Source organism: Dama dama, chromosome 26, assembly GCF_033118175.1.
Source record: "Dama dama isolate Ldn47 chromosome 26, ASM3311817v1, whole genome shotgun sequence".
NCBI lineage: Eukaryota > Metazoa > Chordata > Mammalia > Artiodactyla > Cervidae > Dama > Dama dama.
This window is the reverse complement of record NC_083706.1, coordinates 22,992,372-23,020,237: the sequence shown is the minus strand read 5'-3', so window position 1 is coordinate 23,020,237 and position 27,866 is coordinate 22,992,372. Positions and strand designations below refer to the sequence as shown.

At 38.6% G+C, this 27,866-nt stretch overlaps 1 protein-coding gene across 1 annotated transcript in view; it reads right to left on the bottom strand.

Annotated features, from left to right (window-relative positions):
* The window catches only part of LAMA2 (laminin subunit alpha 2), a 659,970-nt gene that overhangs the window by 137,346 nt on the left and 494,758 nt on the right, over window positions 1–27,866 (bottom strand). Inside the window, exons 33-37 of the mRNA XM_061130198.1 lie at window positions 25,609–25,751; window positions 22,158–22,256; window positions 10,371–10,482; window positions 4,877–5,039; window positions 2,980–3,190 (exon numbers count right to left, since the gene is read on the bottom strand). Coding sequence (XP_060986181.1) covers window positions 2,980–3,190; window positions 4,877–5,039; window positions 10,371–10,482; window positions 22,158–22,256; window positions 25,609–25,751 — 728 coding nt within the window. The remainder of the gene's footprint in view (window positions 1–2,979; window positions 3,191–4,876; window positions 5,040–10,370; window positions 10,483–22,157; window positions 22,257–25,608; window positions 25,752–27,866) is intronic.

Here is a 27,866-nt window from a genome sequence, read left to right as displayed (position 1 = left end):
TGTAGGGCACAGACTAATTGGGTGGATCTCACACTAAGTACAAGTCACTGGAAGTTATCAGAGATGGTGTTTCATTCATCATATAAACACCAGTGACTTTCAAGCTTAAGGCTGCCTCTGTATCACTGGTAGGATTTAAAAAACACAGGTGCTGGGCTCCAACTCTCAGTTTCTGAGTTGATAGGTTTGGGGGGACCTGAGAACCTGTATTATTAATAAGTGCCCAGGTGATGCCAATGCTGCTGCTCCAAGGACCACACCATGAGCGTAGCAGTGTTTGATATATTCAGTTTTTGTTTAGTATATTCCTTGAACTTAGTAGGGGCTTGATAAATGTTTTTACATAGTAAAAATTAAATGCTTACTTTCTTATAATAAAAAAAAATGCCTTGGGTCTTAATTGCATCACCTTTTTTGTGGGCATAGTCTCAATGAAGTCATTTATTTCATTCATTTATTTAAATTACAACTAATTACTCAGTCAAATGAATACAACCTATTAACTCTTCTTAAACCTATTGCAAATTGGATTAACACAGGGAATGTTCTAGAATATGGACCACACCCTAGACCAGCTAACTCAGATTCTGGGTCGATGCTCAGGGCACCCATCTCTTTAGTAAAATATCCAGGTGATTCTTTATTGGCCAGTCTAGAATCAACCTTGGCAATCAACCTTAATCAGCCTTGGCAAGCAGCTTTAAATAAGCTGTGTCTTACTCATATTAATTTAGTCACTTTATCTATTTACTCTAGTAAGTTTTAAACAAGCCTTTAGTTAAGCATGGCATATAAAATGAAAATACAAAAAGGACCACTTACACTTAAATACTGACTACATAAGCTCCAGGCATCTCCAGAGGTACCCAAGAATGATGGCTCTTGGTTTTAAACATCACTAAAATGAAGGAATAGCTCAAAGCACCATTTACTGTGCCACTATAACTCTTCTTGAAATACTTCCCAAATGCTTATTATACTTTCCACATAGGTAATTTTAATTTCTTAAACTGTTGCCATAAAATGGAGCAGTGTACCTCCGAGTAAGTTACATCACTGGTGTGTCACTGCGGAAGATGAAGCATGCAGGAGCCTGTGATAGAAAGGCGGCCCCGCAACCTGCCTAACAAGACGGTGCTTTTTCTTTAATACTGCCAGCATGTCAGTAGACTCCAAATTGGTTAAGATTAGATACATCAGTGAGTCTTCTCAATCCTCCATCAAAATGACAAGGCTAAGTCCCAGGAGAGGGACCCAGAAAAAAAAAAATTCTTTTAAAAATTAATTCATCCTGTTACTTCTTAATCCAAAGGAAAATGGAGAAAAATGAATAGATAAAAAATGCAGACTTTTTTCTTTATTCAACTGTCATTCCACAAACAGTTTTGAGAGCATAACAAATGCCACAGAGTACTCAGAGTTGAAGGTAAAATTTTACGTTAGAAGAGAAAATGGTCTGCCACTGTCTTCAGATCTATTGGGGTCAAATATTTTGAAAAGAACAACTGTAAGTTTGTTTCTGGCGAGGAAGTTATTTTTTTAAATGCCAAGTACAGGTCTGCGCTTCCCAGGTGGTGCGAGTGGTAAAGAACCCTCCTGCCAATGCAGGAGACATAAGAGACGCGGGTTTGACCCCTGGGTCAGGAAGATCCCCTGGAATAGGAAATGGCAACCCACTCCAGTATTCTTACCTGGAGAATCCCATGGACAGAGGAGCCTGGCAGGCTACAGTCCATAGGATCGCACACAGTAGGACACAACTGAAGTGACTTAGCGTGTGCGCACACACACACACACACACACACACACACAGAGGTTTGTGTCAGCATAAGTACTGAATTCACTCTTGGGAAGTGATACAGAAAGAAGGAGAGGAATGAGCAAAAAAAGGAAGGGAAGAAGGAAGGAAGGGAGGAAAGAAGGAAGGGAGGGAGAGAGGAAGGAATGACTGGAAGGATCTGAAGCTGGAATGAATCCAGCTTCATTAGTGCTCTAAAAAAGGCAGAAACTGCCTATCATTTCTTTTTTTAAAATTAATTTATTTTAATTGGACAATGTTGTGATGGTTCTTGCCGTACATCGACATGAGGAGAGAACTATCTCTTGGCTGAGGAAAAGGAGAGAAAAGAACTCAGACTTGAACTGATTGTAAAGTATCATTTTCATAGAACATGTTGCAAAGAAGAAGAGAACCTAAATGTTCCCAAGTTCTGGTCTCTTAGCTGTTTCTTTTATGCTCAGATTTCCTTGTGGCTCACAGGATAAAAAATGTTCCTGCAATGCCAGAGACCTGGCTTCGATCTCTGGGTCAGGAAGATCCCCTGGAGAAAGGAATGGCTACCCACCCCAGTATTCTTGCCTGGAGAATTCCTTGGACAGGGGAGCCTGGTGGGCTACAGTCCATGGGGGGTTGCAAAGTTGTGTCACTCAGACACAACTGAATGACTAACACTTTTACTACACTTTCCATTAGAAAATTCTTGACACTCTTGTGATTTATGGCAGCCCATGTCTGAACCATGGCTCATGCATTAGGTTGGGTGGGTTGTAAAATCAAGGTAGTAATATTTGAAGAAACCCTGGATATACTCTAGTATAATGCACTCCCTCTCTGGTTGAGAGACTGCTGCTTTGGGACTTTGACTTGCTCAGGCTTGTATTCTAGTTAGTGGCACAGTTTTCATTAAGACCAAGCACCCCTGACTTCCAACAAAGATCTCATTCCACTGTGTCACACTGTTCTTAAAATTTTTAAATAGTTTAAGTTATCTAAATTTTACTTGATTATATGGGCAGTGATGATTAATTTAAAAAACAAAAGAAGGGTCATTCTCTGTCCTGCTTCTTAGAAGTCCTCTTTCAGAGTTGTCAAACTTGATCTCATAAACATGTATCAACTTGCATCCATTGACTTACCTGGCCATGGTCAGACCCCTACACCACACTCCCAGATTCAGATGAAAGAACTCCAGGACTCACCTCCAAAGCAGTCATGTTTTTCTGGTTTTCTGCAGATAAGAGATTAGCTTCTCTGATTTTATCTGTGGCTTCTCTTAGTAGGTCCCAAGCATCATCAACCTTGCTTTTATAGTCTGCCAACTTCTCCCAGAGATCCTTCTCCATCTCTTCGTTTTTCCCCCGGGGCTCTCCAAACAACTTCTTCACTTTCTTCAGAAGGCTTTCTGCAGCTCTATAAAGACCCCATCCCAACAAGAGACAATAAGCCCTCACTGCCTCAGGGTTGGTTGGTATTAAACAGTGTTACAAAGAGATACTAACACTAGAAGTATGGAAAAACATGACAATATTTAAAGCAGACTGTGTGCTAAACCAAGTTGAAAACTGATAGCTGAAAAGTGGCAAGAACATTTAGAATTAAAGCACAAAAAAATCACACATTGTACATTTATTAATAACAACATTTTCATTTGGAAAGGAACTCAAGCTATTCTCAAAATCTGGCTGATGAAATCAATTTTGTCGTGTATATTATATACCAAAAATAAAATATGATTAACCATGAGATATTTTCTGTTACTTTGAATACAAGATGTGAATACTGATACGTTTGGTTAGAAACAATATAATGCCATGCTGTTGACACGCTAGTGTAATTTTGATCTACTTTTCTTTTCCTTTGAACTGAGTTCTAGGAGTATCCTGGATTCAACTTAATGGTTTTTCTAAAGTGATTCTGTTTGAGCCCTTTAAGAAAGGCTAACTACTTGAAAAGCAGTAGCTCTCAACTAGCAGGCATGATAATCCCCTGAAGCACTTGTCAAACAGATTGCTGGGCCCCATCCTAAAAGTTTCTAATTGAGTAGGTCTAGGATGGGGTTAGGAGGAGAAGGGGATGACAGAGGATGAGATGGCTGGATGGCATCACCGACTCGATGGGCAGAAGTTTGAGTAAACTCCGGGAGTTGGTGATGGACAGGGAGGCCTGGCGTGCTGCGATTCATGAGGTCGCAAAGAGTCGGACACGACTGAGCGACTGAACTGAACTGAACTGAGGATGGGGTTGGATAATTTGCTTTTCTAACAAGTTTTCAGGTGTTGCTAATGTTGCTAGTTTAGTAGATATTATTTGATTACTAATAATACCATCACTTTGTAGTTGACTGTAAATGTAAAAATGTACTTTTTATTGAGTATACAACCATTGGTATTCATCGGCATTAGTAAAATCACTATCATTATTCACAACCTCAGATCCCCAACCTTTATTTCATAGTATTAGTATGTATTATTTGACAGTTCTTCTATTCAATATTTCCCAAGATGACAAAATATACAGGATGACTTGCTAAATTCATAAATTTATTTATCCAAAAATATTTTCATTAAAACAAAAGCAACAGTTTTAAAGCCCCTAATACAGGAAATTAATAAAGCAAGCCCAGGCGCCTAATTGAAGAAGTGTGCGTCCTCAGTCACTGCAGTGGTGTCTGATTCTGTGACCCTATGGACTACAGCAGCCCACCAGGCTACATGTTCATGGGATCTCCGGGTAAAATACTGGAGTGTGTTGCCATTCCCTTCTCCAGTGGACCTTTTCGACATAGGGATCAAACCCACATTTTTTATGTCTCCTGCATTGGCAGGCGGGTTCTTTACCACTAGTGCCACCTGGAAAGCCCAATTGCAGAAGGGACAGCACCAAAAAAATAGATAATTTACTTAATTATTTATATATAGGAATAAACATGCCTTTGATCCATTTTAGAGCAAGATAAATTATAACTAAGTAGATGAAAAACAAAGAGCATAAAAAGTATCTCCTACTGATACATGTGATGGAAAATTTAGAAAACTCGAACCAACAATTTGGAAAGTTCAGTTTATCAAATGAAAAAATAATAGAGCTTCTACTCACACCAACTCATCTTCAGCAACTTCCTTTTGTGTGTCTAGATTTTTCCTCCTCAGTTCTGTCATCATCTGATCAACCTCATTCTGAAGCTCTTGCAAATTTCTCTCAAAGGCCTTGTCTTCAGTTCCTAGAGTTTCATTTAGTTTTACAGCTTTTTCATTTACAGCTGCAGGGGGTAAAACAAATTTTGCAAATTAGCAAACAAAATGCTGCATGTAAAAGTGGCAGCCAGCATCTGCTCTTCTCAACCATCTCCAAGAGAACCGCTGTTTGTCATGGGTGTTCCTGCTGAGAAAGAGAGGCAGTTGCTACACCAATCCATAAGAAACAAGGAAATGTGGCATATTTCTCTATATTATGTTGCTTTTAGGGGGACACAGTAATTAAAACACAGTGTTTCTACTTTTTAAGTGGCTCAAACTCTCTTCAGGTAAGAGTGAAAAATGAGACATGTAGCATTAATTCTTGGAAGCTGAAAATACAAAGTCTGCATTGCTGATAAGACACAATCAGTTGCAATTTTAAAACCCTGAGTAGAGAAACACTATCTGTGATGAGATCTCTGAAAATGAAACTGCCCTTGCACTTCCACACAGTTCTGTGTTGATTCGTGCAAAGGAATGAGGGAAGGAGCCCCAGCCTTGGGACAGGTATTATACATCAGGGCTCAAAGATACCTTTCAGCAATAACAGCCTTCCAGTGAATCTGTGTTTATTATGCACTAAAAGGGGTTTCAAACTGTGCTCTTTGGAATCTTAGGATTCTCCAGGCACTTCAGGTATTCTACAAATGATGTCTATTCTGCCAAGAATCTATTTTATAGGTTGATGTTCTGGGCAAGATTTCATTTGAAAAAAGAATTCTCTGTCAAATAAAAGTTTGAAAAATTGGTGCATTGAAACATGTACACAGTACTACCTTAGTTTTAGACCAACTTTTTCTGAAGTGTGTTCTAAGTGTGTTCTACGGAGCATTAATTTAGCAAATTGAAGACAGATTTTTTTTTTTTTTTTTTTTTAACTCTTTGGTCTGCTGAGCCCTTTTGTCTATAATAGTCCCAAAGACAATCCCCAGAATAAAGACTATGGCTGACCAAGAGACCATTTTCTACCATTCGAGACTGTATCCTAAGACCTCTTTAAGATCTAAAGAATTTTCAAATCTCTTTTCTATTCTTGGAGAAACTTTTCTGATTAACACTGGTCAGAGTTGTTCCAAGATGGTATGGACAGACCTGAAACAACTGCACATACTTAGGCCACACAGACCAGCAACAGGAGTGTGACGTGGGTTAGTACTGTGGTTCTCAAATGTGGTCCTCAAGTGGACAACATCAGATCCATCACCTGGGACCATTAGAAATGCAGATTCTCGGGTCCCATCACAGATCTATTGAGTCAAAAGTTCTAGGGTGTGGTCCAACACTTAGTGTTTTAACCAGCCCTCCAGGATTTTGATGCACCTAGAGTTTGAGTATCTGGGGTTGGTGGAAGAAACAGTTTCAGTCTCTACTTCTACCCTTTCCAGAATGCATCTTTCTAATTCTTTTTTAATGATAAATATCTTTGGTTAAAAAGTTGCTGCAATCAACCTGCCATTTCTGATAGTCATAGTTTAAAATCTATGGAACAATCTGAATCAGGTGTCTTAAAGAACAAATATGGCCATTCTTAGCCCTGTGGTAGAAATTATTGCTCAGGAGCTATTCCTAGAAGTTAATGAGGGTGTCTCTTTCTGGCTGTCTGCTTCATAGTCATCCCTTGATATATGACAAAGAACCTTCTCAAGATTCTACCATTGTGATTAGTAAAGACATCACCTTGGACATGTAATTTTTAAGGAATCATGGTGACCACGGACTATTGATTAGAATGTACCTTGGACCAGCAGACTATGTGGGAGTTATCAAAATGTTGGGTGATTAAATGTTAGAAGGTTCCTATTTTTAGATTTCAAGAAAGATGGTACTAGACTTTACTCTACCAATAAAAGAGCCCCGTCATATGGTCTGAGTGCACACCTATATGTACAGTTGATTTTAATTACTTGTAGCATGTAAGTAACCACTGACATCCTTTGCATTCAAATTATTTCCTTAAGTGAAATGGATAATTCCCCCTTTCTAAACCTGACAAGGCTGTATATTTTTTTCATTATTAAATGAACATATAAATGAGTTTTGCTTAAAGATGTTTTTGGAAATTTGATTGAATTTAGGTCCTGGTCCTAGGTGTTATCAAGGAAGCACAGAATGTGAAATACAATCACACTATTTCTCTTGTAGTCTAATCTCAAAGTTAAATTTCTACAGAGAAGAATGTGGTGCACAAAGAATGATGGGGAAAAGGAAAATATAGATTATATAATTTCTTTTAAATTAAAGCAATGTGCAAGCAACCAGAAGAAATCATTAGGGTACACAAATACTGCTTTAGCAAAATGAGGCTATGTTAAGAAAGCAAGTATTATTTTTATAGTTGTCTCATTGCTCCATTACTTCTATATATGGAATTTGGAACTTTTACGAGTACTTTTACGTTTAAGATAAATGTGTTATGTAGTCTATTATTCCAAGATATTCACTATGACTTCAGTACATTTTCAATGGTATTAAAAATACTTGCAACAGAAACACATCTTTTAATTTCATTATCTTTTCTACCTTATTACAAAGGGAATTTAGGTTAAAATATCTTTAAAACAAGATAAATATAAAAGGAGATGGGGCAAAGATAAAAATGTTAATGTAAACCAAAGAGTGACTAGACAGAAAGGCATAAGGCATGCTATAATATCCAGGGTAGTGGGTCCTGAATCTGGTGTTAAGCATCTTAGTAGCCAAAGCATCAGGATAAAGAGGAGTATTTAAGAGGTATACAGTACCCGTAACATACAAACCGAATAAATTAATTCCTCAGGAGAAACAAAGCTATTTTTCATGCTGAACCTGAGAAAAATAACCTGTAATGGGTAAATTTATCATGAACGGCTAATACTATTGTGACCTGAGGAACAGGAAAGAAGGCTGTCCTGCATCTCTTAAGTCCTATTATATATCGGGGCATGTGCTAATGGTTTTATATACCTTCAGTCATTAATTCTAATAGTGTGTGGAATAAAGTGTAGTTTATTCATTTTATTGACTCAGAAGTTGGCACAAAGCAGACTTTATAAAACTGTGTGAGATAAGAATGCCTTAGATTAATAGAAGTTGATTTCTATATAGACTTAAAATGGAATACAGGATGAGTAAAGTATTTCATCTATCTAGAAAGAAAACTGAAATAGACAAATGCCAGGCTGAAGTAGTCACGTTTCCCACAGCAATTTATTACCACTAATAAAAACTAAAAATACTGATGATCATCCACTGTTATTATGGTTTCTAGAGGGGAAAAAGGTATAGGTATGTTGTATATAACTCACTTAAAGCTTTTAGTGAGTTTTCTTCTTTTTTAAATCCCCTAAATGGCCAAGCCTGTTATATATATATATATATATATATATATATATAACAGAAATAATTTAGCTTAACTCTGACATATACAAATTTGAATTTTCATGAAATTTTAACAGCTGGATTCTTTTTTTTTTTTTTCCAGGATGAGTTTTTTTTTTTTAAACATTTTATTCTTATTTATTTGGCTGCATAGAATCTTAGTTGTGGCATGTGGGATCTAGTTCCCTGACCAGGGATCGAACCCAGCCCCCCTATATCAGGAGTGCAGAGTCTTAGCCACTGGACCACCAGGGAACTCCCCCTGGATTCTGTTTTAAAGAGCTGTGATTATCATTTTTGTTATCATCTTCATTTGGACCTGTTGGAAGAAGAGAGTAACGGTCACATTGTCCTCAGGAACGAATCACAGCCGTCCACACGGCACGTTACAGGAATTAGGAAAAGGTGTCCTATTTGGACAGACACAATAAGGTCACCTGACTGATAGACAAATTTAGGGACTGGGAGACATCTTCCACGATGCACAACCCTTTTCTTTGACAGACTGGATGGTGAGCAGAGCCGGGGTTAAATACTGTCTCCACTCTGCCCCCTGCTGGTGTATCTGTGGTACGCACACCCTGGGAGGTGGAGGGCGCAGCCTAGAGAGGTAGGCAGTGCTGATCCTGGAGTATATTGAAAACATGTATCGTTAGGATTTACTCTTAGGTAGCAATGTTTGATTGAAACAATGAAGATGAGATCCCAGAATAAGCTGCTTAATGTCTGAGATAAGATGGAAGCTAACGGAAAGCTCCTAGAGTACTAATATCTTCAGGTATTCAGATACAGCGAACCGGCTCTGTCTGCAATGGTTTTTCTTTTCTTTTCTATTTTTCTTTTTCTTTTTTTTTTTTTTTGCGGGGGGTGGGGGGGAACACATGCAAATAAAAACAACTTTAATGGAAAATGAAATCAAGGAAACCACAACAACTTCATCTAGCTGAGGAGAAACCACGTTAACGAGTTAACTCATTTTGGTAGGAGTAATTTCTGTTCCAGATCCTGACATATATACCCTGAGATGGCGCCTCAGATGAAAACTCTGCAGTTTCTTACTGTGGGGGATCATTGGAAGTTCCTGCCTCTTCTTGGCTGTGACTCCTAAGAAAGACTTATCAGGATCTTGAAAGCCTTGAAGGTTCTCATGTCCTGATTTATTTGGCTATATTAGAAAGCAAAATGTCTAAAATGTTTAACATTGTGGAGGAATTAAATTGTTTTATTTTTCAAAGAAAAAGACATTTTTTCCTATTTTTCTCAACATGCATGGATGTTTATGATATGTTAATAGATATTTAAGAACTGTTGTTGTTTTGTTTTTTTTTTTGAGCGCTTTTTTTTTTTTTGGTATTATCTCTTTTCTTTGAGTTTCTTAATTTGGGCTTTGCCCCACAATGGCTTCCACTTTGATTCTCAAATCAGATTGGTGGATGCCAACAGTTAACTCCTAGAGAATCGTGAACTACATGCAGTGTAGCTTCTGGTAAGGCAGCACCTCCAAATTCCAAGCAACAGATGTTCATTAAAAACCAGAACCAAGCATTTAAAAGTCATTTTGAGAAATTAAAGTACTGCTGGAAGGTACTGAGCGGAATTATTACATTAATTTTTTAAAAAATCAAGAATCTTTTAAATAGTTTTGAATACAAAAACAGCACGAGAGCAGAGGAGAAGTTGCCCGTTAACTGATTTAATCATATTTGATCCCAATATTCCTCAAGAATCAGAGCGTTCCCAAAGGAATGCATTCAATGTATCGCTGGTTTGCACTCATATTCCTAATTCACTGACTGTTGTTACAAATTGAACACTGAAAGCCATAGATTCTCAACTGATAATGTCCTAGAATATCTTGATTAAAATACTTTTTAAAAACCCAACCCTCAAATTTAGAAAGGCCAGCTCTTACTAGAGAAATTCCAGTCTTCATTGATCCTTCTATTCCTCTTTTCCTACTGGGAGAAACAATGATTAAACTATGTCTTTGCTAATACCTTCTGCATCCCGGGCCAGGTCCTTGATGAAGTCCCTCAAGGAGTCTGCCCGCGTGTTGGTCCTCTCAGCATCCTGTCCAGTTTGCTCTCCATCCGCTGTCACTTTGGTAGCCTAATGATCCAAATTCAGGAAAAGCATAATTAATAGGCATGATGAAGCTACAGCTAGATAAACTCCCACTGGTTGCATTTTCTTTCAAATATTGCTTTGAGCCAAAGGCAATTGATGAATTATTGATCAGATGTACTGGAAATGACGCCCCGTGCTCAAGTATACAATTAAACTTTATTACTTCTTCCATTAAATGGAAATCAGAGAGCTGTATTTGGTCTTTTTAAAACCCTCGTTATATGCAATGGCACAGAAGAAGTAATAAAGCGGAATTATTTTTGAAATATCTTTAAGGTACTATTGCCAAAAGTTTCAGTCTCCATATGTTGCAGTTTTGTCCATATTTTATTTACTGAAAAGTGTGGAGCGTAGCAACGATCTCTTGAAAGAGGCACAGATAGTCTGTCTCAATAAGCTTGCTCCTATAGATTTGGTTCTGATCAATACATTAATTAAACAAAGAGAGGAAATGCTTAACTACTAAGTAGTAAAGGCTTGTTTTATAACACTCTAAAGATCTAGTAAAATGTTAAAGAAGAATAAATGCTAACTTTCCCATATGACATCACCAAAAAAGATTCTGGTAATCACAGGACCATGTGTTACCGTCAACAAAATAAAACAGAACCCTACAACAGCCCCACCTCCCAAAGAATGTCCTCTTACAGTTCCACCCCTATCCACACTGAAAATACCATTTGACACAATGGAGTCCATTTAATGTGTTCATGGTTAACCATGAACATAAACCATATGGAGTCAAATAAAAATGGCAAGCATAACATTAAAAGTTTCAGATACTACAAGATTTAGAGCACCTTATCATAGGTCTACACTTCGTTTTTCCATGTGTATGCATATGCTAATAAATGTGACCTCCTATTTTTAAAAAATAGGGATAATCTAACTATAGATAATGAATCAAATAATCACAAACTGATTCAATATAATTTGAATAAGACCCAAGTTGGCAGGGTATTAATACTCCACAATCTTGCACCAGAGTGCTTGCATTTTAGACATGCCCAGAGAATCTAAATTGTTTTATACATAAATGGATTTTAAATAGGACTTAAAATAGAACTAAATGTCTGGCCAACATAGAACATGGCAGGAGGTGCTGCAGGAATTAGAATGCATTTTGTGATTTCCCGGGGGGAAGTAAGAGGTTTAATTCATGGAAGTTTTCAACATTTTAAATAAAAGGCAGACTATAAAGCCCAACTATTATCATATAATTTCTTAACCTCCAAGTATTATCATCACAAATAAAAGAATGAAAGGGTAAGAATCCATTGAAAGTTTTAAAAATTCTTCATTATAATAACAGCTTTAGTATATATACAAAATGATTTGCAGAGTGTTAATATATTAGAATGCTCTGGATTAATTCTTCCAAAACATTAATATTGACATTATTTTAACTTTTAGATTTGATGTTGAGTCAAGAAACTCTTTACACATACACACCACACCAACGTACACTCACACAATTTTTAAAATGTTGCTTTTGTATTCCTAAGGTCAGCTGCTTAAGATCTTGGCCATCTAAACTGCTTTAGATGTTTGCCTAGTCTGGATTTTACTGTACTCTGTAATAATCACTACTATTTTCACATATCATATCATATTAGAACACAATTATAATAATAGATTTGACCTACATTATGAACATCTTTCAATATCTTAATAATTAATACATGACTAGCACTAGTATCTCTTATTACACAGAAAGTGTACGTTATAATTTGAACTAAAACTTATTTTTTGCTTCATCAGTATCTTATTTACATTATCCAAAGGTAATAATTCCCATAAATATTGATACCATCAAGTTTCCAACTCTTCTATGTCCAAAGCATCTAATTTTTTGAAAATAAATGTATACTGATAATACTCTTTTTAAAATTATGGATGATCAAGACAGTATTCATTGCCTCGACTTCTTATCAAATTAATTTATAAAAATATGTAAGAGTCATCATTGACAAACTAATTACCAATTACATGAACACTCCGATATTAAGATGTCAAGAATTCTACATAACCCATGATAAGAAGTAAGTAAAAAATGTTATCACTAAGACCCCATGCAATCAGCTTCACTGGCCTCCTTTTATGTGTAATATGCCATACTCTTGCCTTCCTCTGGCCTTCTTGTATTCTATTGTCTTTACTTGGATTGAGCTTCTGCTCAACACTTTTAGTGGTTGCATCCTTGTCTTCCATCAGCTTTCAGTTTAATAAGTATCTCTTCTTGGTGTGGTCATCCCCAGGCACCTAGGTTAGGTTCCTCAACTTCCTATAGAAGAATATTGCCTCCAAAGCACCATGGATTTTAGAATTACTCTTTATGCATTGACATCTCTATGTATTGGCTTCCTCTGTAAAGGGTAAGCTCTAAGAGGACAAAAACTTGGTCTGTTTGTTCATTGCTTGATATCCAGCTTCCAGTACGATACCTCACTGATAGCAAATAAAAATGAATACTGTCAAATATATGACTAAGCAATCATTTCCTAACTAATCTTGCTGATCTTATTGCCCACTTTTCTAGGAACATTCCCAGAAAAAACTTTGTTCATACAATTGCTCCCTAATTCCCTTCTCAAAATAAGTTCAGACCCCAAGATGATTCTGTTCCAACCTCATCTTCCCTGTGAAGACATCCTTGATGATTTTGACCCATATTCTCCTTTCTTAGATTTTCAAAAACAGCCATCATTAGCACTATTCATGACTGCTGTAGGTAATTATTTTGTTAGGTATTTTGTCATATCTGTTGAATTTCAGTCCTTGGAGGTGAGGGCTAGGTCTTCTTTCCTTTTATTCCTCCGAGAGCCAGGCACAGTGCCTGGCAAATTGTAGGGGGTCAAAGATGTCGGGTGATAGACTGATGTAATGATAATCAAACAAATGATCCCTTTGAAGTTCTAAAGCCTGCTGGAGGAAAAAAAAAAAAAACTTTCCATATGCCTTCCCGATACCATTCAAACTGGCCGTATGCCTGGTGTGGTGCTTGCCAGTGAATATGGATGGCTGGGCGCTTTTTTCTGGACATTTTTCAGAGCATCATAGGATGCAGTGCTGAAGAGCTACTGCTGAGTGCTTAGGAGGAGACCCAAGCCTGGAGCCTGTGGTCACAACGACACTACATTCTAGTCACTGGCCTCCCGGTGTTTCAAAACTACAGCAATTAGGTCACTGCACACCATATACCATGCTAGTGAAGGCAGAGCTTGGAGGGCAGAAATCTTTAGGGCCAGCACAGTAATTGTAAGGAAGAAGACATGTTTCCCTCTTGGCTCTGTTCCGGGAGAGGAGGGGATTTGAGATTCCTGGCACCAAAAGGTACCGACTTATGGCATCTAAGAGGTGGGTTCCACAGCCAGGCTCAGCTGTACCCCATGTGGATACGCCTGTTCAGAAGGGCTGACGGTCCTCTCTTGCGTGTCGTTTACTCTTCCTGCCTTTAGAGATGCATAGAGGGCGTACGTGCTAGGTCGCTTTAGTCATGTCTGACTGTGTGACTCTGTGGACTGAAGCCCGCCAGGCTCCTCTGTCCATGGGATTCTCTAGGCAAGAATGCGGGACTGGGTTGCCATGCCCTCCTTCAGGGGATCTTCCTGACCCAGGGATCGAACCCACATCTCTTGTGTCTCCTGCGTTGGCAGGCAGGTTCTTTACCACTAGCACCACCTGGGAAGCCTCCCTCTAGAGGGCATGATCCCTATTTTCATACTGGTGAGGAGGAAGATGAAGAGGTTAAGTGACTTATCTGAAGGCACACATACGTAGGGAACTGGGGATGAGACACACATTTTCTGTCGCATAGCCGTGTATTCTGTCAGCGTCAAACATTAACTTCTGTTTGGCTAATACCCAGGAAGACAGGGAAGACCCTCTGGGTGGGAGGGGGGACGTGGCCCAGCGTTTGTGGTACTCTAAGTGTGTAAGCTTTGTCGTGTCCGACTCTGCAACCCCACGGACTGTAGCCCATCAGGCTCCTCCGTCCGTGGGATTCTCCAGGCAAGAGTACTGGAGTGGGTTGCCATTGCCTTCTCCAGGGGACCTTCCCCACCCAGGGACTGAACCCGTGTATCTTGCGTCTCCTGCACTGGCTGGCGTGTTCTTTACCACTAGCGCCACCTGAGAAGCTTTAGGCTTTAGTAAATTAACATATTTGAAAATCCATATCAGAACACCATGTGGATACACTTTTCAAAATCATGTTTCGTTACCCAGTAGTTAAGTTGAAGAGTCACCTTGTCAAAACCCACCCAGGAGAGACTCCATAAAGGAAGCCAATGACAAATATATTACCATCTATGGGTAGTGGTGCTAGACTATAAAAGTGAAATTCACAAAAATCAGTTTCACCCAGGACAGGCCATTGATAATGTGACAGATGAATGCTAACTACCACATGATAGGAGCTATCTGTCTGATTCTGTTTGGCTCTTCTTGCATTTTATTAAATTATCATCCCCATCCCTTAGTCAGCTTCCTCCTTACTCACTATTATCTTGTTCCTGAGTATCTAACAAATGTCTTCTCATTTACCCTAATATGTACAATCTTCCTTTCATTCTCTACATTAGACTTTCTTATTTTTACATTTTCTTACCTCTGTTCTACAATTTTTCCAGTGTTCTTTTGTAAATGATGCCTTATACACAACTTTGTAAGTATTTCTCTTTCCTTTGATTATCTTTTTATATTCAAGTTCACTCAACTAGGTATCTTTTCCTTTTATTTTTCTTCTATTTTCTTTGTGGTTGTTTCGTGTGTTTTTTTTTTTTAGAGTATTTATATCCAGGCAGCATGCATTACCATTAGACACTCGTTCATTTACTTCTGAACAATGTACCTGTTAGTTTCTTGCTTTAGCTCAAGCAGTTCTCACTGTGCCTCTTGAAACCTGCACATAATTTTCTTGGTTGGATATTACTAGTGTCTTTCATTTTCTGCCTTCTTTATGTTAAAACTAGAATTTAATGGAGCAAATCTAACTACTGAATAGACAATATTGCTTAGTTGCCATCCTCCTTTGCATTTGCAGACTTACACAGTTTCCTGCTGAAATTAAATTTCAGATCTAATCATTTACATGATTTTCTCAAAGGTCATCTTCAGATACTACTGGTTCTGTATATCCAAGGGTCAGTGAAGTGCTAGGATAAGCTACTAGGACAGACAGTGCCCAAGAACAGAGACAGTCAACTGACCCTGGGGAAAAATAAATCAGTTCTATTTGAAATTTCTCCTTAAATATTTCAGGTGTCAGTTTTGAAACTTCCAAATAAGTATGATTTGTTATACGTTATCTCTCTCTCTTTTAAATATAATAGTAGAAATAAAAAAATGTTGGCAACTTAAACCTTTTGGAGCTGGTGGGGTAGAGAGTCATTTGTTTAATGATCATGAAATAAATTTATAATCATGAACTGAAGAAAAAGCACAGTGGTATAACACAATTATAAGAGGAATCCCATCACACCTGGAATATCACAGAAGGCTTACTATAGACTTTGATGTGCTGAGGTTTAGTTCAGGGTTAAAGAAAACATAGCTTCCCTGGTGGCTTAGAGGTAAAGAACCTGCCTGCCAAAGCAGGAGAAGCAGGTTCGATCCCTGGGTCGGGTAGATCCCCTGGAGAAGGAAATGGCAACCCACTCCAAGTGTTCTTGCCTGGGAAATCACTTGGACAGAGGAGCCTGGCAGGCTACAGTCCATGGGGTCTCAGAGTTGGACATGACTTAAAGACTAAACAACAACAAAAGAAAACCCATGCAGAAAAGCTCTGTGGTAGAATGAAATGTCTGAGAATTAAGGTAAAGGCAGAGAGAGGAGAGTGTGTTAAGAAGGAATACAGGGTCAAAGTGGCAATTGCTATAGGAAGTTCAAGTGAAATAAAGCTTCCACTGGATTTAGTGACCAGCTTGCCATCGATTACCTTGTCAAAACAGTTTTGGGAGCAAGCTGGGAGTGGAACTCTAGACTAGGAAGTGAGGAAATAAAGCAGAACTCCTCCAAGTCTTTCAAAAAACTTGGCTGTGAAATGAAAGATGGAGGTCAGGACAGTAGCAACAGAGGTACATACACAGTTATCATCAAAAAGCACCTCAATATTCCATAATGATCATACTGTCTGATGTTATGAATATGTTACATATGATTCCCATATTCAAGCAACTTACATTCCACGTGGAAAAATAAAATGATAATAAATTAAAATACATTTAAAAGATATATAATTATACAACATTTTGCTTATATAATATTTGCACATTATATATAATAAGTGTTTAACATATTAATTTTGGGGAGGAACATTATTTTCTTTAGCAATGTCTTCCCCCGTAGCTCAGTGAGTAAAGAATCTGCCTGAAAGGCAGGAGACCTGGGTTCAGTTCCTGGGTCAGGAAGATCCCCTGGAGAAGGAAACGGCAACCCACTCCAGTATTCTTGCCTGAAGCATCCCATGGACAGAGGAGCCCAGCAGGCTACAGTCCATGGGAGGTCACAAGAGTCGGACACGACTTAGTGACTAACCCCCTCACCCCCCATTAGAGAACTTAATCGCATCATGAAAAATATAAGCACAAAATATATAAGCACCTGAGGGAGAGAGGGCAGCTCATACCAGCTATGCAGGATCAGACTCGCCAGATATTTTAACAATTAAAGTGTATTAATCATAAAGCGACTGGTCAGATAACAAAGCAGAGAGAAGGATTGTCAAAAAGATTGTCTATACCAGTGGAAGCACTTTCCATAGGACAGGGAGCTGTAAGCACCACATAACTCTAGGCTGACAATAGTTTTCAACCTTGACTGGCAACAGAGTCATCTGGAAGCTCATGAATGTCCCGGTGTTCATACTATTGTTGTTTAGTCATTAAGTCGTATCTGACTCTGAAATCACACGGACAGTAACCCACCAGCTCCTTCGTCTATGGGATTTCCCAGGTGGGAATACTAGAGTGGGCTGCCCTTTCCTTCTCCAGGGTCTCTTCCCAACCCAGGAACCAAACATGCGTCTCCTGCATCACAGGTGGATCCTTTTACTGCTGAGACACCTTTATATTGTGCACCAGACTGATTACATCACATTTGGGGGTGAGACTGAGCACCAGGTAACTCCAAGATGCCTTTTAGTTTAAGGCACTGTCTCCTCTAACACAGCCGCAGATACTAGGAAGTCATGGCCCCTGTACTTCTCATATTCTGATCTCAGCAGCTGAATCATTCACGGCTGTGAGATAAAGGTATTGGTGGATTCAGCTGTTGGGAAGATCCCCTGGAAGAGGGCATGGCAACCCACTCCAGTATTCTTGCCTGGAGAATCCCCATGGACAGAGGAGCCTGGTGGGCTACAGTCCATGGGGTCACAAAGAGTTGGACACGACTGAGTGGTTAAGCACAACACAGCATACACATTGGACATTTACATCATTTAATCCTCTAGTTATGATTCCATGGGTATCGATACAACTTTTAATTATCGTGCAGCTTGACCACAGGAAAAGAAAGAATTGATCATTTTGACTTGAATATTGAAGCTCTCCATGATTTTCTGGTGGGGACAAGGTTAATTAATAAGTGAGGATTTCCTTTTATTTCTTCCCCATCCTCACTTCATCATGGAGATATTTACTTACAGAAGTCTTATTTCTAGGCTTTTCAAGTTACAAAATTTGAAGAATGGGTAGATAAAAATGGTATTGAAGTATGGAAATGGGGAAAAAGAATACTTTCCAGTGGAGAAATCTGGCAAACACGACCTCAGCCAGGTGATCAAGATAAATACCAATAGTAATAAGACATACTGATTATATGGGTTCTTAATATGACATGATAAAATGATACATTATCTCTGTGGTCTTTCCCACACAGACCCATATCTCTATTCTAATCATGAGAAAAATGTAAGGCAAACCTCAATGGAGGGACATCATACAAAATACATGAACTTGTCAAAACTGTCGAAATTATCAACAAACCAGAAAAGTCTAAGAAACTGTCACAGTCTAGAGGACACAGTCTAAGATGACATGATGATTAAATGTAATGTAGTATCCTGGATAGGATCCTGAAATGTACAAAGACATTAAGTAAACGTGAAGAAATCTGAATAAAGTAGTCTTTAGTTAATAATAATAATCAATCAATATTAGTTCACTGGTTGTGAAAGATACATCATACTAACATATAACAGTAGAGGAAACTGGGTATGGAGTATATGGGAAATCTCTGTACTATCTTTGCAATAACTTTTCTATAAATCTAAAACTATTTTAAAATAAAAAGTTTGTTTTAAAATAGTATTAGAATTAACTCAAATTGGATAATAGATCTAAATATAAAATGCAAATTATAAAACTCCAAGATAACATAGTATAAAATTTAGATAACTTTAGGTATGGTGATGACATTTTAGATAATACCAAAGCAATCAGTCAAAGAAATAACTGATAACCTGGGCTTCATTAAAATTAAAAACATTTCACTGTGATGAATATTGTCTAGAAAATGAGAAGGTGAGTCACAGAGTGTTATCTTATAAAAGACTGTTGTTCAAAGTACACAAAGGACACTTAATGATGATAACAAACCTTGATTAAAAAATTAGAAAAATCTTGTCTTAGTCATTTAAGTGAAGAGTTAGTCGCTTAGTCGTGTCCAGCTCTTTGCGACTCCATGGACTGTAGCCCACCAGGCTCCTCTGTCCATGGAATTCTCCAGGCAGGAATACTGGAGTGGGTAGCTATTCTCTTCTCTAGGGGATCTTCCCAACCCAGGGATCGAACCTGGGTCTCCCACATTGCAAGCAGACTGGTTATCATCTGAACCTCCAGGGAACCCCAGAAGGTAGAGTCTGCTGCTATGACAAAACACCTCACATTAGGTGGCTTGTAAATGACAGGAGTGTTTTCTCACAGTTCTAGAGATCAAGAGCTGCAAAATAACATCTCAGGCCAGTTTGGTGTCTGCTGAGGGTCCGCTTCCTGGTTCATAGGCAGGGTCTTTTCACTTTGTGCTTACATGGTCAGGAAGGGCAAAGGGTCTCTTTGGGGACCCTTTTATATGGGACTAAGTCCCTTCATGAGGGCTCTGCCTTAATGACCTAATTACCTTCCAAAAGCCTCACTTCCTAATATCATTGCCTTGGGGCGGCGGTTAGAATTTCAACATAGAAATTTTGGAGAGGATACATGCATTCAATCCGCAGCAAGACCTGAACAGACATCACACCAAAGAAGCTATACAGATGGCAAGCAAGCATATAAAAGTGCTCAACATTGTTTGTCCTTAGGGAATTGTGAATTAATATAAGACTGAGATACTACTATACACCTACTGTTGTTGTTTAGTTGCGAAGTAGTGTCCGACTCTTTGGTGGACTGTGGCTCGCCAGACTTCCCTGTCTTTCACTGTTTCTGGGAATATACTCTAACTCATGTCCACTGCGTTGGTGATGCTATCCAACCATCCTTTGTCAACCACTTCTCTCCTGCCCTCAGACTTTCCCAGCATACAACTATTAGAGTGGCCAAAATTCAAAACACAGACAACACCAGTGCAGCTGAGGATGTGGGGCAATAGGAACTCTTACTCATTGCTGCTGGGAAATGCAAAATGGTACAGCCACTCTGGAAGACAGTTTGGTGATTTCTTGCAAAACTAAACATACTCTTACCATATGATAGAGCAATTGCATTCTTTGGTTTTTACACAAATAAATTGAAAACATTTATTTGGATGCTAATAGCAGCTTTACTCAAATACTGCCAAAGCTTAGAAGCAACCGAGGTGTCCTTCAGTAGGTGAATGGATCAATAAACTTGGTACATCCAGAAAATGGAACACTACTCACCACTAAAAAGAAATGAGCTATCAAGACACCAAAAGACATGAATGAAACTTCAACGTACGTTACTAAGTGAAAGAAGCCAATCGGGAAAGGTCACATACTGTGTAATTCTAGCTATATGATAAATGATACACAGAGACAGTAAAAAGATCAGTGGTTGCCAGGGGTTAGGAGGAGGGAGAGGTGAAAGGCAGAGCACGGAGGACTTTTGGAGCCGTAAAAGTACTCTAAACCATACTATAAAGGTGGAGACAAGTCAAAAGCATTTGTCAAAATCTAAAGATTGTACAACTGTTATAGTATCTAGAACATATTCAATCCTTAGGAAGGATCAATTAAATCAATCAGTGAGTGAAAGGCCACTGTTCCATGGAATTTTTCCCTAATAATCCTTAACAAGATTAAATTAATCTATTTATTTGTACTTCTCAGTTACATTCTTTTATTTCATGCTGTATTATGTATTTACTTGCATTTGTCTCCACACACTTAAATGCTTATGTACACACACACACACACACACACACACACACGAGACTACAAGCTCCTTGAAGACAGACTGGGCCTCGTTTTTATCTGTCACCTGCCAACACTTAGCTCGGACTTTGTATGTGGGGAACATTCGTGTGTGCCTGTTGAACTGAGATCACTTTCGCATTATCCGCTTAAAAGTTCTTATTTAGTGTATTCACTGAACAAACATAAAATTTCAAAATATTAAACTGATATGAAATAAATGGACTCACTAATCTAATACCTAACTACATTTGGCAAGAAATTTTGTACATTCCACATCACTGGGGAGAAATCCTGAAAAAGTGTTTAGTAGGCTATTTGTAACCTGAGGGCCATTGTTCAGCATCATGTGCTGAGAATTCTATTTGATTTCCCTGTGGAAATTCTAATAAGCCAGCAGCAGGTTAGGTGAAAACAGTATTGCAACTGTGGGAATCCGTAAACTAGGTCCTCCTGAGGTTCTTGAATTTGGTGAATTATACGGCCATTCCTAAGTCATTTCGGTAGTATGGCTTGAGGGATTTCTTCTTTAAAAAACGGACTAGATAATCTGCAAGAACCTTCTAGCTCCAATATTTTTTGTCATTTAAAGAGAGAGAATCAAAGAAGAGAATCAAACTGGACCCCTAAATACAAGGCCCGTTTTCCAGTTCATGCATTTTTCTGGCCACAAGATGGCGAACTTTATGCTGTTTTCTTCATTCTCTACAAGGGAAAAGAACCTTAACCTTCTTGCAGTTTTGAAAATTTAAAACTCCCAATATCTTAAAAAGTCTGATAAACACAACATGGATTTACATTCTGACTCTAAAAAGTGTCTTAGGTGCTTTGGATTTTCTTGATAAAGATTTCCTCTTTCGTGGGGCAATACGGATTTAGACTGTATTTCTATTAACATACAAATGCAAATATCCCATGATAAAATCAAAGAGACTACAAGTATTTTCATTTGCTTATCTTTTTCCTTATGTAGTCAGAGACAGGGATTTGGGAATCCAGAATCTACGGAAGCTAGTGGATAGAGTTCTCAAAATATATTTTCATTCTGGTATTTCTAACCATTGGCCTTGATACTTCCCAAGTCTGTATCCCAATCTTTTCTTGTGGTACTGGTTCTCAGATTTTATCTGAGGCAGAAGTAGCAAGTCAAAAATACATCGATTTCATGCACCAAATTTGGATTTAGGAAGAACAAGATTTGCATTTCAGAAATTTGAAGTAATTTTCCTTAATTATATATAATCTGTCTGCTTTAAGAAGAAGCATGATTTTGCCAACTTACCCTGGTCAGAAGTTCGTTCATTTCTGTCACCAGCGTGTTCAGATTGCCTTCTGCCAACTGAATGAGCCTCTCTGGGGCCCGCTGAGGTGACAGCAAATGCTGAAAGAGATTTCATTCCATATGTCTTTGAGTAAATGGTCTTGCAGTGATCATAGGTTGAACATTTAACAGAACACATTTTTCCTTTAAATACAAAGAACTTAGCCTTCTCACCTTCAAAGAAGAGAGGAACTATTTCAACTGGGCATTAACACACACAATGCACTGTGCAGAATAAGCTGGCAAACAACACAAACTGCTGCAGTTTATTAAGACACCGCTGCGTGCCAGGGCTTTTTGTTTTGATTTGTTTCATTTAGTTCTTAGAACGCTCTATGAGATAAAAATGTTACTTCATTTTGTAGATAGAAAATGTGGCTTGAAGAGACCTAAAAGTGTATACAAGATCGCATAGCCAGTAAGAAGTAGAGTCAAGACGAACCGTGTCTGAATCTTCAAGGCCCCTACATTAGTCACCAGAGATACAGTTTACAGGTTTATCACTTCTTTCTTTGAGGACAGGAGCCCTGACAAAGAGACCTGGCTGGGCGCTAACTCACTGCATGGTGTCCGCGTTGTAGGAGCTGGCCTGGTACTCACAGCTGGTACATTTTCCTCTCCTACTGAACATTATCAATCTCACAACACTAACAGTAGATGGGATCACTCTGTGACAGTGATGAATGAAACAAAAATTGAGACCATTCCATAATCTTGTCTAAACGCAGATAAAATCATGGTCTCCGTGCAGATCACAAAAATACCCTGAATCCCATTTTCTGGCTACTGTGAGTGACCACTGCCTCCTAACTGTAGCTTTAACTTCTCTTTTTCTTCCTTCCTTCCTTCTAGATAAGATTCATTAGAATACTTAATTACAGAATTACTTCCACTTCCTAAGAAGAGCACCCAATCCAATACAAACCTCTGCTTCCTTGAAACTGCTCCCCAATTCCTTAGCATAAACCCCGATACTCTAAGTGATTCTTAATGCCCTGTTACTGAGACATGCCCAAACCCCACAAGCTGTGAAGTGGCCTTTGTGGCATCAAGTTAGTGAATCCAGCTTTGCTCTATCACATGTATGTTCGAGGTTGTCTGGGACTGGAACCCAGGGAGCACTGATGGTTCCAGTTAAAGGAAACTAACACAGGGCATATCTAACTTGCTTAATGATTTACAATATTACAATGGGATTCCAGATACTAAACAATGGAACAGGAACACAAACAAAATCAAGAAAGACTGGAATTTAAGGAAAATCAGATCATTCTGACCAACACTCAGCCATAAGGAAACAGGAAATTGAACCCTCTGGCTTGGTTGAGGTCCACAGATTGGAATGTCTTTCAGAGGGCCCTTCAGAAATTCACTCATTGCATAAGTTATTATTTAAAATTTTTTTATGTCCCACTGAAGCATTTGCTTCTCTAGCTCAATTTTCTGTGTTTGTGTTCTTGCCATATATAATAACTGGTCAGCATTTTCTTTATTAGGACTCTTTGCATTCCTGAATGCTAGACCTCTAAAGTAAACTCAGATTCCTCTGCCTGGCTTTCCAGATTGTCCTTCATACCACCCAGCCCCACTGAAGCCTCCAGCCTTATCTTTCACTAGCAGACCTGACTTCTAACGTCTCCAAACAGGCGGTGCTCACTCACACCTCTGCCTCTGCGCACAGGGCCCTCACAGAGTCAGGGGCAAGAGTATGAAGGGATGGGCCGGGGCTCAAAGAGATCTCACGACTGAGCCGTTTCCCCTCTGAGCTGTGTGAAGGTGCTGTCATTGTCTCAGGCCCTACAGATACACGGGCTCTTCTCAAATCCCAGCTCTGTACCTAGCAACCACGTGACCTTTCGTCACACTTGAAACTTCTCTATGATGCAGTGTCCCTACCTATGTGAGAAAAATGTAGATGACACATTACTCCTTTCCTACTTCTCGGATTTTTAGCAGTCTATGTGTGATAATTCATGTAAGACTTTAGTCAATTGCCTAGCACAGATATACTCATCAATACATGATACCTATACTATCAATACATGCTATATCAATACACGTAAATAGGGATAATAATACTTACTTTAAAAGCTGTGGTCTGAATTAAAGAATGTATTTCCTAGAAGAGTGTCTGCCAGTGCCTAATGAATACATCTTAGACTTTCTCCTCCAGTCTTACCAATAATTCTCTGCCTGTTGAAATTGTTTCTATCTTTCCAGTTCTAACACAAATTACACTTTCATTAATGATGTATTCCCTGCTTACTCTGGATCTTATCTATTTCTCTGATCTTGAATGCTATTGTATGTCAAATGCCTATAAAGTTTGTGGTAATTATATAGTTTTGCTAATTGTTTAATTATTTCTTTAAACCATATAGACCCTAACCTTCCTAAAGGTAGTGATTGCATGCATTAGGGGTTGTGAAACCCTCAGAGAACCAAGTACAATACTGGGCATTCCAGACTTTCTCAATAAATATTCGGTAATTGACTGATAGTATGTAAGTTGTCACTTTTCATCTTTTTTTTTTTTTAATTAGATGAAACAACCTCAATTTCCTTAACATTTCTGCCTTATCCCATTTACTGCTGAAAGCTGTAACAGTGTCTTAGAATGGAGTTTCCCCTGCAACAAAAATAGTTCTTGTTGAAGTACTTTCAAATGTCTCCTCATTCTCCAGTACAAAATTTTCACCTTGTGTTTTCATTTTGATAGGAAACTTAAATGTGAATGCAAGCATTTCTGGAACCCAGGCTGGGAACCTGAGAGATTCACACAGCCGCCTGATCCCAGCGCCTAGATCTGCATGCCTGTTTGATCACAGGGCAGGCTGGGCATAGAAATCATGCGAACTTGTCAGATGATGTCAATGTCAACTCAGGTCCTCTCACAAGGAGTTCTGTAGTTCACATTGTAGAAAGGCAGAATTGAGTTACCACATGTCACATGCTAATGAAAGAACCTGCGTGGAAGTAGTCAGTATCAAATTCTTGTTGTAAGTAGCAATTTGCACTCAGCAAAAATCATGTTACTTTATATTAATGTTTTTAATTTGAATTTTATTGGTTTTTAAGACTTTTGTAAATATTAATTTGTTTTGATTTTATAGAGCTATTAAGTATAAGGAGTTCATATCTGATTTTATGTTTGCACATATTTAACAAACTTAATAAAATTGATTTAGGCCAAACACTGGGGGTACATGAGCCTCTTTTCCCTTAAGAGCAATCAGTAAATTGTAGTTCTCAAGTCTGAAAAACACTGGTTTAGAAAGCCTCTGAATTACCCTAACAGAGGCCTGCCTTAATTTGGGACAATGGGAAGTGCATTTACCAATTAGGGCAATTCCCCCTGGGGAAGCTTCTGTCATCTTTTATCCCAACTTTTGCTGTTACTACTCCAACCTACCTTGAGTTCCTGAGTCATATTTTCAAGACCATACAGAATTTTATACGGAGCAGGCAGTGGACCGGTGAGGTTGACGCTCGTGGCCATCTGCTCCAGACGAGCCAAGTCACCGAGAAGAAGGCCGGTGCATTCATCTCCACAAACTGTGAAAGGCAAATGGCAAAGAATATTGACTTCTGCTAAGCATCCCAGACAGATGTGCAAAGATTTCAGCTATGAAATATTTTATGGGCTAAGTATCCTGAGAAAGATGATGTTTCTCATCTCAAATAATTAACACTTTTGAATGGATGATAGTACAAAAAAGATGAAACCAACAACAAAAGAGCAGACATGCGTGTCACCCAGAACCTGAGATGTGGATGATGATACAAACTGAGCAACCAGAGAAGAGGAGCCAGTGGATTTTGAGAGGAAATGAGTGCATTGCCTAAGTATTAAAGATGTAAGACATGGAATACAGCATTTATAAATACCCCAGAAATGCCACCTGAGCAGTGTACAGAAAATCCATAACTGGGAATAAAATATGCTTTGGAATCTCAAAATGCATACATTGGTCCCTTAGATAGAGCGTGGAGAATCTGTAGCTATTGGGTCTCCACATGCTTCATGTATTAAATATGCAAAAACTGTATGCCTCTTTAGCTTAACTTCTATTGATAGTTTTTTTTTTTAACAAGTCAAAAGAACTCTTCTCTTGGCAATTTGTGTTTTTTTCCCCTCCTGATGAAATTTATTTATTTACTTACTGATTCACTTACTCACTTACGTATTTGCCAACTCTTCCTCTTTAGTCACTCACTGCATTATCACTCACGATTAGATGGAGTCCCACAGATTTCTACTTTGATGATTAACCTAACCCTGTCTTATGGAAAAATAACTGCCGAAAGTCAGGAAAACTTTATTCTTGAAGTAGCAAAGAGTGCTAGTGTTCTACGTATATATTTTTTCAATGATTAGAAAGAGGGACTATTCAAAGTTGGTAGGGGTGGAAGGGGTCTGGATGGTAGCAGAGAGAAAAAAAAGGTTTCTTCACCACTATCACACTAACTCATAAATAGTACAATTTCTAAAATTAAAATATGTTGATTCTTTCGGAGACTTTATAAAATATACCTATTCAGTTTGGATTTTTAGTTCAAAAATTTTTTTTTCACTCTTTGCCCATCAGAGAAATGAGGTATAGCTTCTCCATGCCAAGAAGCATGTGCTAACATATTTATGATATGCATCTACGTATTGAGAGAGTCAATTCTTGGGTAGGTTGATAAGAAGTCCAGGGTCCCTGAGGAGAAAGGGGTCTGGGGATCTTGAGGAGAAAATGACAAATGTTTTTTGCTTTAAGTCCAGAGCTGATGATTATACAACAAAACAACTCATCTTGCTCAAGGATCTGTTTTTCCTTGAACTTTGTACCAGTGATTATCTAACAAGAATGTAGCCTGCTTGAGGACAAGTTTTTCCTCCTCCAGAACCTTCTGACTAATCCTGTCACCTATTAAAATGTAAATTGGGAAGATCTTTCTATTGTTAGTTCTAATCCTGTTATCTTTAAATGTATATTGTTGGAGTGGGTCTGGTAAGACCCTTACAATCCTGAGACATTCTTTTGATTTACTGTAATAACCAACTGAAAAAGCATATAGCTCTCTTGCTAAGACTAGCAAGTGGAGCATTCTCCGGCCCCCTTCTGATGTCTATGTCAGAAGCTTTCTCTGTCCCTTTTTATACTTTAATAAAACTCTGTCTACACAAAAGATCTTGAGTGATCAAGCCTGGTGCCTGATCCTGAAACTAAATCTTCTTCTGAGATCACGAATCTGACATTGTTCACCCTAAGTGATCAGCATATAGATACAATTTCTAGCTTACATTCTGCATATGGAGGTATCAAAACTACATACAAGTTAAAAGAGAGGACAATACATACCACAAAAAATACTGAGATCTGGAGCAGCTTTGCCTCATGCCCCAAACTGGCAAGGATTCAATTAGTTCTCTAAACTCCCTTGAGCTGCCCAATGGAGAGAAAACCATTAACTGATGCTTGTAGACAAAGAAGTAGTACAGAGAGTGATTTTTTGATAGGATGGCAGTTAGATATGAGTAATATCCCCTTCACAGGGACGGAACTGCCCCAGCAGGGCTATCATGTATCAGCTCCTTGCAGGTGACTCCGCTGAGTGGGGAGCGTCACCTGCAGGGGTGCTCTCAGCTCCTAGAGCCTTGCAAGCTGAGTGAACAAAGAGGCT